This window comes from Neomonachus schauinslandi, chromosome 10 (genome assembly GCF_002201575.2).
Source record: "Neomonachus schauinslandi chromosome 10, ASM220157v2, whole genome shotgun sequence".
NCBI classification, from domain to species: domain Eukaryota; kingdom Metazoa; phylum Chordata; class Mammalia; order Carnivora; family Phocidae; genus Neomonachus; species Neomonachus schauinslandi.
In genome coordinates, this window is record NC_058412.1 from 52,033,155 (window position 1) to 52,048,474 (window position 15,320).

Here is a 15,320-nt window from a genome sequence, read left to right on the forward strand (position 1 = left end):
AGAGGTTTTGTTTGTTTTTTAGAGAGGGGGAGCGAGGAGAGGGATGGAGGAAGAGGAAGAGAGAGACTCTCCATGCCCAATACCCCGCCAAGCCTGATGCAGGGCTGCATCTCATGACACTGAGATCATGACCTGAGCCAAAATTGAGTTGGATGCTTAACTGACTGAGCCACCCAGGCTCCCCAAGCTAAGAGATTTAAGATTGGATAGAAAAGTTTCAGTGGGCTTTGGGATGTAGTGGCTATCCTGAGTTGTTTGGTACCTGGCCCCGGGGTCATTAGGGCAGAGCAATATTACCTTGGCTTGTTAAAGTTTGATAAAGAAGGTGATTGGAGGGTTTGGGCTTTTATTGGCTAGAAGGAGAGACATTTGCTATCTCTAGGAACAGTTAGCCCTGGGAAGGGCAGTCTCAGCAAGGCCCCAGATGACAAAAAATAAAAAAATTAAAAACCATGATTAATACAGTTTTCACACAAACATTTATTGCACACCTATATACCAGATGATTAATCAGTGAAAAAAACACAAATCCGCTCTTGAGTAGCTTGCAGTCCAGTGAGGGATACACACAAGTAAATAGCATGCGAGTGCATTGATAGGGGAAGAATTAGATATTGTGAGGGCACAGGACAGGTCCCTAACTGGTTTTGAGGGGAAGAGTTGTCAAGAAGTTTCCAAGAGGAAATAATGTTCAAACAAGACCTTAAGAAGGAGTTAGAAATTAGCCAGGAGAAATGGGGTGACATTTGTGGGGAGAGATGGAAGAGATTTTCCAGCAGTAGAGGAGTCTGAATGTGTGAGGGCAAGAGGCATGGGAGAGGAAATACAAAGGCTGAAATAGGCTTGTAAACTATGGTAAAGAGTTATTCTAAGGCAAAGGCAATAGGGAGTTTTTGAGGGCTTTTAAAGATGGGAGGGAATCAGATTTGAGTTTATTCAGAGAACACTTAATGTGGATACTTGACTAGAGGGGGAATATAATAGGAGGCTGGTAAAATAATCTAGACTGGAAATTACAGTGGCATGTACTAGAATGGTATCAGTAGATAAAGTGGAAAGTGGCTGAATTTGAGAAATAGTTGCTAAAACAGGAAAAACGTGGGGATTTTGGATAAAGATGATGAGGGAATTAGAAGATTCAAGAATGACATGCAGGATTCCGGCTTGTTACACTGGATCGTTAGATGGTAGCATCACTTGCTAATAAGATAAGGCATATATGATAAATTCAGGAGAAAGATAATGTTCAGATCTGGACATGCTAATTTGAGGTGCCACTTTGAACACTCAGGAGGATTAGCGTTCTAGTCCTCTAGATGTGTATCTGAAGCTCATTAGAGATCCAGGCTGGAACTACAGAAAAATGAATCATCAGAGGGGTGCCTAGGTGGCTCAGTTGGTTAAGCATCTGCCTTCAAGTCAGGCCATGATCCCAGGGTCCTGGAATCCAGCCCCATGTTGGGCTCACTGCTCAGCGGGCAGTCTGCTTCTCCCTCTGTCCCTCCCCCTTGCTTGTGCTTGCTCTCTAATAAATAAAATCTTAAAAAAAAAAAAGGGAAATCATCAGAATATAGATGTTCATTTGAAGCCGTGAGTGCATGAAATCACTTGGTGCAGGCTCAGGACAGAAAAGGGCCTGGAGACAGCCAGAGTAGGCTAAGATGAGTCACTGAAAGGAGACTAAAGGAGTGGGCAGAGAAACAGAATGAACCGGGTGAGTGTGATGTCAGAGAAGTTTAAGAGAAGGCTGCTTTTTAAGGAGGCAAAGTGGTAAGTTTTAAGTGTTACTGGAAAAGAATGAAAAAAATACATCTAACTTACAGAATTTAGCAACAAAGTCTCTGTTGACTCAGACGTTTTAGTGGAGTTGAGCTGTGCATGGGTTTTGAAGTGGAGACAGAATTTGGAGAAACTGTATGAGAAGTTTAACTGATGCAGGGCAAAATACGGCAGTGGGTGAAGGTAAATGTTTGGTTTCTCAAAGATATGAGAAACTTAAGCACATTTAAATATTGGTGTGAATGAGCCAGTATAGAGAAAAAAAAAAAGTAAAGATAATAGAAGAGAAAGGGAAAAACCAAAGGAATAAGTTCCCTAGTGGAGATTAAATCTTATCTGGGGAAAAAAATGGTGTGTCTCCAAAAGTCTCCTTCCCCTTTAAAATGTGGGACAGAAATTGGGTTCTGCTAGGGCTTCCTTACTTACTGATCAAATTGCCTTCTCTCAGGATGTAGGTTATCCAGCACTGTATATCTTTCAGCACTGTATCTGGAAGAAAATCCTTTATATTTCTGATGAATAGTTTGAGGTACCCTCATTCCATTTTAATGGAATTCAAGTGGAGTAGGGTCAACACTTGTTGACACACTTGCTTTTAAGTTCCCTCCCCAACAGTACTTTTTCAATAAAGGCAAACTGTACTTAAAGTATGTATATACCTTACATAAGAACCAACATTAACGGGGCGCCTGGGTGGCTCAGTCGGTTAAGCGGCTGCCTTCGGCTCAGGTCATGATCCTGGAGTACCGGGATTGAGTCCCGCATCGGGCTCCCTGCTCAGCGGGGAGTCTGCTTCTCCCTCTGACCCTCCCCTCTCTCATGCTCTCTGTCTCATTCTCTCTCTCAAATAAATAAATAAAATCTTCAAAAAAAAAAAAGAACCAACATTAACAATCTGTGATTGTCCGCAAATGTACTAATCTCTAGCCTTGGTTAAATTTTGTTTTACTTTGCTAGTTCTATTTTTTAAAAATCACCAGCTTTTACAAAAGTATCCTACTTTATCATTACATGTGGGTGCATGCTGTTGAGTCAGTAATCTACCCCCCTAAATTAGATGCAGTCTGACCTCTAGTTAACAGTGATTGATGATGTTTGAGGCTTTTTTTATACCCCTGCACCTGGACCCTGGGAAAAATGTCAAACTCTCTGGCTGAGGAGGAAGTGTACTGTCTTTTGTTTTTTAGGTCCATATTGCTTTAAATTATGAATCAACATTATCATTACAAGTATCTGATCTAATCTACCATTGGCACCCCTGGCTCTATCATCTATTATTAACATGGGTTCATCTTTAAGGGAATATAACTTTTGACATAGTTTCAACATTAATAGTTCAATATTCTGGACCAACTGTTCAACAAAACTTTCTGCAATGATGGAAATATTCTATATCTGCACTGTCCAATACTGTAGCCACTAGTTACATGTGGTTACTAAGCACAATGTGCCTAGTGTGACAGAGGAAGTAAATTTTAACTTTTATTTAATCTTAATTAACTTAAATTTAAATAGCTACAAGGGCTCCTGGGTGGCTCAGTTAAGCATCCGACTCTTGATCTCAGCTCAGGTCTTGATTTCAGGGTCTTGAGTTCAAGCCCTTAAAAATGGGATGAGCACTGAGTGTTGCCATCACTAAATTCTACTCCTGAAACCAGTACTACACTGTATGTTAACTAACTTGAATTTAAATAAAAATTTTTAAAAAATAGCCACAGTGACCCTTGGTAACCTCACTTTTGCACCTGATTTTGAAAATTATTCATATATAATGGTAATCCCATTAAAAGACTTAAAATGTGATAAAACGTTAGCCACTGAACACTTAATAAAAAGCTAGTGACTACCACTGTTCATTTAATTTTGCCTGTACCTTGCTAAGTTTCAAGGCAAATCCATTAAAAAAAAAAAAAAGGTACGTTCATATTCCTCTTTGGCATGAGACTCTAGAATATTTTCTCTTAAGGACCTCTTCTTTACTGATAACAAAGTTAACTGATACTAATAACCAAGTTACTGATAATAATTATTAATGGGTAAATATCATTTTCTAGCCTTAGAAGCTTAAAAAAAAAAGACTTGGCAATGGCTATAAGGCAAAGGCAGACAAACACAAAATCTTTCATATATAATGGTTTACATGATACTTCAGCTGACATTATTAATACTTTATGGAAAATATTCCTATTGAAAAGAATGAAAAATTGATGCTAAGGAAATAAAAACAAAAGCAGATCTCTACTATCAGTAGCTGACAATTACCAATTTCTCAGATAAGAATACAACCTACTTGTGATTGAAGAAGTAGTTATTATTTGTGGACAACGTAAGCAATTTGGCTAGGAAAGAACCAAAGGAAAGGAACCATAAATAATTCAAATTGGGTTAATTTATATAATGAAATGAAATAGTTAATTTTATGCACTAATACACTCAATCTTTCTCTTTACTCCCAATATTTCTAAAAATTCAATTAATCACAGAATTCAAATTAAGGTTGTTACTTATAGTTTTTAGCAAGGAACCTCTGATGCTAGAATAAGATAGAAAAAGAAGTATCTCATGAAAGAGATATAATTATAGCCAAATATAAAAATAAGAAAAGCAGACTTTATATAGCTAAATTATTATATTTAAAACACTTAAACTACAGTTGGGGGGGGGCATTTAAAAGGTTCCTTTAAGTCAAAGAGGATGAATTTTGAAAGGAGAAAAGCAATTTATGAACCTATGGACATATTACTGGGGAAGAAAAACTATCAAATTCCAAAAGTTAAATCTAATTGGAAAAAAATCTAACTAGAAAGAAAAAAATTCTGTTTTCAACTAAGTTTTGTGTCCATTTTATATAAGAGCTTATTTATTCTTTTTCCAAATGGGTATTTATTATTTGTACAGATACATAAAAATGATTCCCAATTTTTAAAATATACTAAAAATATACATTAACCACAAAAAGCATTTACTCTGACTGGAAAGAAGATGAGCATGGCTATTTGCAAAATAGCAGTAAACATAAGAAGCAAACATATAAATCATGACAAGTGTACATCCCATTTTTGACAAAAATAAGTTCTATTTTTACATTATGCTTTATTGTAAGCTTCTGTATGAGATCCTCCGACCTTATTTACATATACTATGAAATTTCTATTAGCATGTATAACTCAAAGGCACTCAATTCAGAGGTTATAAGGTCCTGAGCTTAAGTAGGAAATAGGATTCCCAACCAAAATTTGAACATAAATAATTCTGAAGATCAGAGAATATGAAAATGTTTAAAGTGTAATATTTGGTACATAAATAATCCATGACCTAAGAATAAAGTACAGAATGTCAAAGAAAAGACCATGTAAGGCAAAGAAATATCCTCAGGTTCAAACTGATTTTCTCCCCCATTCAAGTTCATTTGAAAGTATAAAGCTGATTTTGTTAAAAATCCTAAGAAAGCTAAATTAAAAGCAAAATAAAATAGCATGAAAATGCTTATGTTAAATAAAAAGTTCCCCAGCTTAGTCTCCAAAACCACAAAAAAGTATTTAATGATTAAAAACAAGCACAGCTTGAAGGGTATCAGAGTATGAGGAGGAATCATAAAGAGCAGTTGAAAAAATTAAAGGACAGCTTCAAATGCACCAACTGAAAGAGCATTTATAATTAGCCATTCAAATTGTTCCTTTAGCGTTCTTTTAGCCAAATAAAAATAAATTTACAGATAGATAACTGATGTTCACTAACATAGGTAGGATCAAAGTTTAAACTAAAAATTAAATCTATATTAGGCTGCAAAGTGAAATTTACCTACAGCGGTTGTCTTCTGATGCTTAAAAATTAAAAGCACAAGTCAACATCTTTATAACAGAAATGGTTTGACAGGTATTTTCTTGGCTTTAAAACGTTTTTTTTTTTTTTTCATGTATGCACAGAAATGTAATGAGCATAAGAATAGTCTTCTGTATTATCTGTACAGTTCATAAGGCCTTTGTCATTGTTAGTCACCTTAGATGTGAATATCAGTAGGGCCATTAAATTAAAGCTGGCCGAAAAAGTTTTCAAAGTAAGGAAGTTGCAGTTGTTTCCAACTGATGAGATCCTCAGTTTTCTGGATTTTCTGGATGACGATTATTTTCAGTTCTTTTTTCTGGTGATATATACAGGAAGTTACAGCAGATGTATAAAGGGAAGATCAGAAGCCTGCTATCCAAGTTCATCACTACTTGTTCCTATAAAACAAATTTGGAGCTTTAATGACAAGACAAACAGAAAACAGAAAACCATACTGTTGAACTGAGTAAACTAAAGGAGATCATATGGTGGTTAAGAGCTTGCATCTGAAGTCTCAAAGTCACCGTTCTAATCTTGAAACTCCCACCTACTAGCTGTGATGCTGGACAAGTCAATGACTTGTCAACTGCAGCTTCCTTACTGTAAAATAAATAAAAGTACTCACCTCACATGATTATAGTGAGGATTAAATGACACAATGCACATAGAGGACTCAGCAAAGCCAGCCATGTATGAAGTACTCAGTAATGGTAGTTATTTTCATTATTGAAAAATTTCTATCAACTACCTACGTATCTTATGAACAGATATAGTCAAGAAAAATATAGCAATTTGGCTTCATTTCCTGATGGCCTGTAGGTATAGCAAATAAATGGGAAGAACGTGGCAAGCCATTATTAGCACTAACAAGCATGGTTCCCACGTTCCCACTCTTGTCTATGATTTTCCACTATCTCTAATGCAAACATATTGTCTCTTGGAATATAAAATACATTATCATGTAATATCAATTTCAGGCTCAGTTACATCAGCACACATGAGAATGCCTTGAAATCTCACAGAGACAAGAGTTGATCCTATATTTGAGAGCCACAAATGTAACCATCTCTCATTCTACAGATCTCCATTTGGAACCCTGTATGAACAGCATTTGGTGAACAGCGTAAGTCTTCAGAGGAAAAGGAGCAGCACTGGAACTTCTACTTTCTGAATACTTAGATATATTCTCTGCAGTAATATACATTGGTTTTGCCTTATTTTATATATTTTGAAGAACATACTATTAAACACTATTTAAGCCTCAAGTTTTTGATTTTTTACTAAGGAAGATGCTCCTACAATGAAGAGAGACTAACATACTGGAATATTTGAATGACTGATGTAGGCTTAACTGGACATAGCTTCTGTATTGGGGGAAAAGCAAGGTAAATTGGATAAGGAAGGTAAGGAACACACACACACACACAAAGTGGAAGCAGAGAAGCCCATATATCACAGCATCAGACAGAGTGACAGCATCCTCCTAGGTTTCCATTTCTACTTCCAGACCGTTTTTCTCCATCTTCGTTTACAAATCTCTGCTTCTCTGAGCTTCACCTCCTGTTCTGTACAGAGCTCTATTACTTCCCCACATTCTTCATCTAGGTCTAAATTCCAAGATCTATACATCTAACTCTCTAGTGGAAATCTTCACTTAGACATAAAGCAACTCCAATTCAAACCATCAGCTACTGGCTACCACCTCTTCTTTACAGGCCATCTATACTTTCACTCTTGTAGTTTGGCTTTGACTCGCCATCCCAGCTCTTAAATGTCTCACCAGGTTACTTTTTTTGCTCATCCCTCAAATACCAGTATCCCCTAGGTTTCTGTCCTGTTAGATTCTCTACACATTTCCTGGAGGCTATCTCATCCAGTCATTATTTCTAGCCCAGGCATTGCTTGTAAACCCCAGATCCATTTATCCACCACCCAGCACACTTTCATCTCAATGCCCTCAAATTAAATATGGCTTAAACTGAATTCATCATCTTTTCACCTGCAGTCTGTCATGTTCATTTTCCTTCCTATACTTCAAATCAAAGGAATAAGTACTATAAATCAAGTTGCCCAAGTCAGAATACTAGGAACTATTTTTAAAAAAGGTTTTATTTATTTATTTGTCAGAGAAAGAGAGAGAGCACAAGTAGGGGGAGTGGCAGAGGGAGAAGGAGGCTCCCCACTGAGCAAGGAGTCTAATGTGGGACTCGATCCCGGGACCCTGGGATCACGACCTGAGCCGAAGGCAGACGCTTAACTGAATGAGCCACCCAGGCAACCCTAGGAACTATCTTTAACTACTCTCTCATCTTCACACAATTAGGCACCAAATTCTATCAACTGCACTGCTTTATTTCTAGAACCCATCAACGTTTCTTCATCCCCATTGCTACCTTCCTTAAGGTTTTCATCCTTTATCTGGATTATAACAATAGGTTCTAAATCATCTTTCACCTATTACCATGTCTCTAATCCTTCTTACACATTGCTGAGATCCTTCACCTAATGCAAATCTAGTCTGCAAAGTCCTGTAAGATAGAGAGCTATAAAACAGGGGCACCTGGGTGGCTCAGTCATTAAGCGTCTGCCTTCAGCTCAGGTGGTGACCCCAGGGTCCTGGGATCAAGCCCTGAGTTGGGCTCCCTGCTCAGTGGGAAGCCTGCTTCTCCCTCTCCTACTCCCCCTGCTTGTGTTCACTGTCTTGCTGTCAAATAAATAAAATATTAAAAAAAAAATTTAAACTGAATCAGCTCTGGGCGCCTGGGTGGCTCAGTTGGTTAAGCGACTACCTTCGGCTCAGGTCATGATCCTGGAGTCCCTGGATCGAGTCCCGCATCGGGCTCCCTGCTCAGCGGGGAGCCTGCTTCTCCCTCTGACCCTCCCCCCTCTCGTGTACTCTCTCTCTCTCTCTCTCTCTCATTCTTGCTCTCTCAAGTGAATAAATAAATCTTTAAAAATAAATAAATAAATAAACTGAATCAGCTCTTTAAAAAAAAAAAAAGATAGCTATAAATTATACAAAAATTGGGGGCACCTGGGTGGCACAGAACCTAGCACATGGCAGGGACTCAAATGTTTGCTGAATGAACACTCAAGGAACACTTGAAATACAACTATTATATTGGCCTGGTGTTTTTGAATCTCTGGCTGCTTTGAGCCATGACAGTATTTTTTATGAAGTTCCAGGTAGAAAGTAAAGATAGCCATTGTTCATGCAGCTCCAGAGGGTGCCAGGGGGACTAACAAAGTTCTATTGAAGGCAGATCTGAACTTTTCTTATTATGTATCTACCTTCTCAAATACTATCTACCATGTGTGAGAGAGTCTGCTCTCTGTTGCTAGAATTGCAACAAGTGGAGGATCCTCTGTCAAAATGTTGTTAAAGGAATTCTCATACAGGCTATGTGAGGTCAGAACTATGTGAGGTTACAACTATCACTCCAAGGTTCCTTGCAGTGCTAAATTCTCATGTTCTGTACGAGGCTCTTCAGTTGAAGAAAACGGCTAGCTTCTAATAATTAATGTGAACTACAGACTCTGAACTTTTTATTAAAAAACAGTATGTCCCTTGGAATGGTGGTTAGTTTTAATAGAAGTAAACTTCCTTAGTATTTTTTTTTAAGATTATTTATTTGAGAGAGAGAGAGAGCATGCACGAGAGCGAGCGTGTGTGCCAGTGAACATGAGCAGGCGGAACAACAGCAGGGGGGAAGGAGAAGCAGGCTCCACGCTGGGCAGGGAGCCTGATGCCGGACTTGATCCCAGGACCCGGGACCATGACCTGAGCTGAAGGCACTTAACTGAGTGAGCCACCCAGGTGCCCCTAAACTTCATTAACATTTTAGGACCTCTCATGTTACTTTTTGAAAATGGTTTACTTTCTTATCATGACATTTTGAAACTTCTGCATGCATGTGATATATGAAGAAACAAATGGCTTTAGAGTTTGGGAACATAAGAGATGCTTGCTACTTTAGAAATCTATTGCGCTAGAGGATAATGTTCTCTTAATATTCAGGAGCTATGCAGACATACTGGATTATCTTCAACGTGTTTGCTATTTTAAAAAAAATTTTTTTTTTAAAGATTTTATTTTTTTAAAAGATTTTATTTATTTATTTGAGAGAGAGAGAATGAGAGAGAGCACATGAGAGGGGGGAGGGCCAGAGGGAGAAGCAGACTCCCTGCCGAGCAGGGAGCCCGATGCGGGACTCGATCCAGGGACTCCAGGATCATGACCTGAGCCGAAGGCAGTCGCTTAACCAACTGAGCGACCCAGGCACCCAAGATTTTGTTTATTTATTTGACAGAGAGAGAGAGATAGTGAGAGCAGGAACACAAGCAGGGGGAGTGAGAGAGGGAGAAGCAGGCTTCCCGCCGAGCAGGGAGCCCGATGTGGGGCTCGATCCCAGGACCGGGACCCTGCCCCCCAAATCAAATTGTTTCCTTTTTTTTGGTCTTAGTTACACTTCTAATAAAATGGGGGTAAATTATGCATATGTGAACACAGTATTTCCATCTCTACCTTCAAAAAACTTTTTTTTTAAAAAAAGATTTTATTTGACACAGGGGCGGGGGAGAGGAAGCATAAGCAGGGGGAACAGAGGGGCAGAGGGAGAAGCAGGCTCCACGCTGAGCAGGGAGTCCGATGTGGGGGCTCTGAGGCTCAATCCCAGGACCCTGGGATCACGACCAGAGCTGAAGGCAGCTGCTTAACCGACTGAGCCACCCAGGTGCCCTCAAAAAACTTTTAAACCGATCTTTAAATCAAATGTTAATTCTACTTAAGAATTTTCAAGAGGATTCAAAAGACAAATACTATAACCAAACAACAGAAAAGTAATCAAACATACCTGATCCTTTTCAAGTGTAAGTATTTGATAGCCAGTTGTTCTACTACATACTAGTTTTCCACTACTATCAAAAGAGGCCAAACGTAATCTAGGATTAAAAAAACAAACAATACAAATAAAAAAAATAAACATTTTTTTTTAAGTAATCTCTACACCTAACGTGGGGCTCAAACCCACAACCCCAAGATCAAGAGTCGCATGCTCCACTAACTGAGCCAGCCAGGTACCCCTAAACATATGATTTTTTTAACCACAGATTAATTTAAACAAGCCCTCCTTCACTTTAATATTTACTTTTCTCTTCCATATTCTTTTATTTGATAAAAGATTTTAAGAAGTCTTTTCAAATTCTAAACTGATCCTCTTGGAGATATGTAAGCTTATGCTATTATACAGACCTGGGATATAAAATAATTCATAAATGTCTTTTTTATTGTGGTAGAATATACATAAAATTTACTATTTTAACCACTTCTAAGTGTATAGTTCTCAGCATTAAATATATTCACACTGTTCTGCAATCATCAGTGTCATCCATCTCCAGAACTTTTTCATCTTCCCATCTGAAACCCTGTACCCAGTGAACACGAATTCCCCATTTCCCCTACCTCGGCCCTTGACAACCACCATTCTAATTTCTCTGTCTATGAACTTGTCTACTCGAGGTACCTCATATGAGTAGAATAATACAGTATCTGTTCTTTTGTGACTGGCTTATTTCACTTAACATAATGTCATCAAGGTTCATGTTGGTGCATGTGTAAGAATTTCCTTCCGTTTCAAGGCTGAATAAAATTCCATTGTAGATACGGACAATATCTACATGGACACCCGTTGATGGACACTTGGGTTGCTTCCACCTTCTGGCCACTGTGAATAGTGCTGCTGTGAAAATGAATGTACCAATAATATCTGTGCCAGTCCCTCCTTATAATTCTTTTGGGTAAATACCCAGAAGGGGAATTGTTGGATCATATGGTAATTCTATGTTTAATATTTTGAGGAAACGCCATTTCATTTTCCATAAAGGATATACCATTTTACATTCCCATCAGCAATACACAAAGGTCCAATTTCTCCACATCCTCATCAACACTTTTTGTTTTTGATAATAACCATCCCAATGGGTTTGAGGTGGTATCTCACTGTGACTTTGATTTGTGTTTCTCTAATGATTAGTGATGTTGAGCATCTTTTCAAACATGAAAAGATGCTTATTGGCCATCTGCATATCTTCTTTGGAGAAATGTTTATTTAAGTCTGTTGCCCATGTTTGGATGAGGTTGTGTTTTTGTTGTGGAGTTCTCTAGATATTCTGGATATTAGTTCCTTATCAGATACATGGTTAGCAAATATTTTCTCCCATTCTCTGGGTTGTCTTTTCACTCTTGTGATTCTGTCCTTTGATACACAAGAGTTTTTAATTTTGATGAAGTCAAATTTATTTTTTTCTTTTGTTGCCTATGCTTTGGTGTCATATTGAAGAAATCATTGCCAAATCCAATGTCAAGAAGCTTTTCCCCTATGTTTTCTTCCAAGAGTTGTTTTATAGTTTCAGCTCTTATGTTTAGGTCTTTGACCCATTTTGAGTTCATTTTTGCATGTGGTGTAAGGTAAGTATAAATATATGACTTAAAAAAATCCACTCATTAAGCTATTTTCCAATTTGTCAGTATCCTCTCAAGAAAGATAGCCAGCTCAACTATCAGGCAAAGTTGGATATATGAAATCCCACAGAAAGTGAAGGACAATACCAGACATGCTTTCCTAGAAAAATACCTTACCGTCTTTCCTTTCTGGACCTTTAATTTGCAAGAATGGCAGCAAGGCAACAACTTCAAGCCTATTATCAATCCTGTATCATTCATATTCCAGCCTATTCTTTCTGACATACTAGATCCAGGCTTTTTGATTTTGATTATTACTAACATTTCACAGGAATAGAACCTTAATAGTTCTTTGCACTTTCATATATACTGTCTCTTACCAAAACTCTACTACTATCGGTGTAAATTACTGGTTTTATTTTATTTCTTATATTTTTTCTGGAGTGAGGAAGGGAAATTTCATCCTACCTAAACGCTATGCTCCTTCGAGGTTGTAAACTGACAGATCCACTACACGGCTGATTCAGTGTATTGCGTTTGAAAATGATGTATCGATTGGTATAAGTTACAAGCAGGTCAAAGCCGAAGTTAAAACCTGTCCAACGCCAGCAGTACTAAGAAATACAAAAGAGAAAGATCTACTTCAGTTTATCATAGCAAGTCAAAAATAAAAAGTTCAAAATGTCTTTTCTTCCTTTAACTCATTCCAAATATTTCTCTCTTATGGGTACCTTCCCCTTAAGGCTTGCCACACATGATATATCTGTGAATATATATAAAGGTTTACCACATGGGTATAATATAGTTCAAACCAGAAAAGCAGCCTTTATGATCATCATTCTTTAAGGTACTTTCCTAATATCACCTCTTCATAATCTCTTTTGTTTTGTTATTTCTCCACACTGTAATTCTATCATAAGTAATATAGCTTTTCACTGCAACTCTAAGGAGGTATAGCTTAGCGGGCCAGGAGGCTATATGGAGGTAGTAAGAACCCATTAAAATCCACCTTGCTTTAAAAATACTCTAAATTCCTTAAATAACTAACCAACTGATACATATTGTTACTTTATTTATTTATTATTTATTTTTAGAAGATTTTATTTATTTATCTATTTGACAGAGAGCCCAAAGTGGGGTTCGATCCCAAGACCCTGGAGATCATGACCCGAGCTAAAGGCAGCCACTCAACCGAGCTGCCCAGGCGCTCCTATTTATTTATTTTTTTAAAGTTTATTTAGTAATCCCTACAGCCAGTGTGGGGCTCATGACCCCCGAGATCAAGAGTTGCATGCTCTTCTGAGTCAGTGAGGCACCCCACAACTGAATTATTTTAAATACCCTCATGAGGTTCACAAGTTTGTTTGATCTATCACCTAATAGTTAATGGACTATTAAGCAAGCTGGTATGGTATAGTGAAGGAAAGTTAGGGCTTCAAGTGTTTGGTTGACACTCTGAATTACAACATTAATTTAATAGCTCACAGCTATTTATTGAGCACATATTATGTGCCAAATACTGTTCTAGGCATTGAAGAACAGTAAGTTTCTGCCCTGGTAGAATGTGTATTTTTTTTTTTTAATTTTTTATTTATTTATTTGACAGAGAGAGAGATAGCGAGAGCAGGAACACAGCAGGGGGAGTGGGAGAGGGAGAAGCAGGCTTCCTGCCGAGCAAGGAGCCCAACGTGGGACTCGATCCCAGAACCCTGGGATCATGACCTGAGCCGAAGGCAGACGCTTAATGACTGAGCCACCCAGGCGCCCCTAGAATGTGTATTTTAATATGTGTATATGTTTGTGTGGAATGGAATGGAAGAGAACAAAACAGAATAGAATGTCAGGATAGAGTGACAGGATAGAAAAGAGGGGGCTTCAGCTGGGGAGCCTCCTGGTTCAGACAGGTGGTCAGGGAAAGTCTCTCCAAGGAGATACTAGGTGGAGCCGGGCCCTGAGTCAGCTAAGGAGCAGACCAGTAACTATCTGGGAAAAGAGTGACTTAGGCAAAGAGAAGAGCAAGTACAAAGCTCTGGAGATAAAAACATGCTTGGCTTATCTGAGGAACTGCAAGAAGGGCTACGTGGCTAGGGCAGTCACATGGGTGGACAGGCGACGGGGATAAGTTCAGAGAGTCAGTCAGGGGTCAGAAAATGTAGGGCTGAGGAGTCCATAGTAAGGAAGGGCATGCATTTCTTCTAAGTGCAGTAAGAAGCTGATGGCAAGTTTTAGGAAAGGAAGTAACATGATCTAACTTACATTCTAAAAAGATGACTTTGGCTGTTGTACAGAAAACAACATGTAGAAGAGCAAGAGTGAAAAGAGGCACAGCAGTTATGAGGCTACTACCACAGCCCAGGCAAGAGATAATGCTGGCTTGGATTTGGGTGGTAGTGGCAGACATGCTAAGAATAGATTTCACAAGGACAGCCTGGAAGAATTCCTTATGAACACCAGCTGTGGTATTTAAGAAAGAAGAATCCAAAGTTTGGAGCTTATTCAACAGATTAACAGAGGGGCCATTTATGGGTTAGAGAATTACTTGGAAAGGAGAAAGTTTGGGGATGATAAAGAGTTCAGCTTGGGACTATTTTATTCAAGATGCTACTAGGATTCTAAAAAAGATGTCAAGTGAGTAGCTGGATATATGAATCTGGAGTTAGAGGTCATCAGTGTGAAGTCTAAGGAACTAGATGTGATCACTTCGGAGTGAGCTTCGACAGGTAAGAAGTCCACTTGTGGAGAAAGAGAAGGATCTAGGCAAAGACTTAGAAGGAACAGCCAGTGAGTTGGGAAGAAAACCAGCGGAATATGCTGTCCTGGAAGTCAAATGCAGAAAATCTCTAAGAAAGAGTGACTGCAGATGTGTCATGTCGCCAAGAACTTCTGGAAGACTAAACAGTAACTACCTGACCTGGGGATGTGGAAATCACTGGTGACAAAAGCATGGCAGTTTCACTGGAGTTTCCTGGGATAAATGAACTGGAATGAATTCAAGAGAGCATTGGAGAACAAGAAGTATAGACAAATATGAGCAACTTTTTCCATGAGTTTTTTGCTTAAAAGAGATGCACAGAAATGGGAGTGGTAGCTAGAGAAGAATGTGGGGTCGGGGTGTGGTTCCAGATGGGTGATGGTATGGTTTGTTATATGCTCAATGCCAATGACCCAGTACAAGAGAAAAACTGATGAGGCAGGACAGGGAGGTGATGACTGCAGGAGCAAAGCTTCTGAACAGGGATGGAGTTTTTTATGATGG

General features: G+C 38.6%; 1 protein-coding gene across 2 annotated transcripts in view; it reads right to left on the bottom strand.

The window, feature by feature from the left end:
* Window positions 1–4,615: 4,615 nt before the first annotated feature.
* Window positions 4,616–15,320, bottom strand: part of GMCL1 (germ cell-less 1, spermatogenesis associated) — a 38,551-nt gene continuing 27,846 nt past the window's right edge. For both annotated transcript variants that reach the window (XM_021699256.2, XM_021699255.1), the window contains 3 exons: window positions 12,533–12,678; window positions 10,458–10,545; window positions 4,616–6,002 (listed from right to left, as the gene is read on the bottom strand). In XM_021699256.2, the coding sequence (XP_021554931.1) occupies window positions 5,874–6,002; window positions 10,458–10,545; window positions 12,533–12,678 (363 nt within the window). In that variant the 3' untranslated portion in view covers window positions 4,616–5,873. The remainder of the gene's footprint in view (window positions 6,003–10,457; window positions 10,546–12,532; window positions 12,679–15,320) is intronic.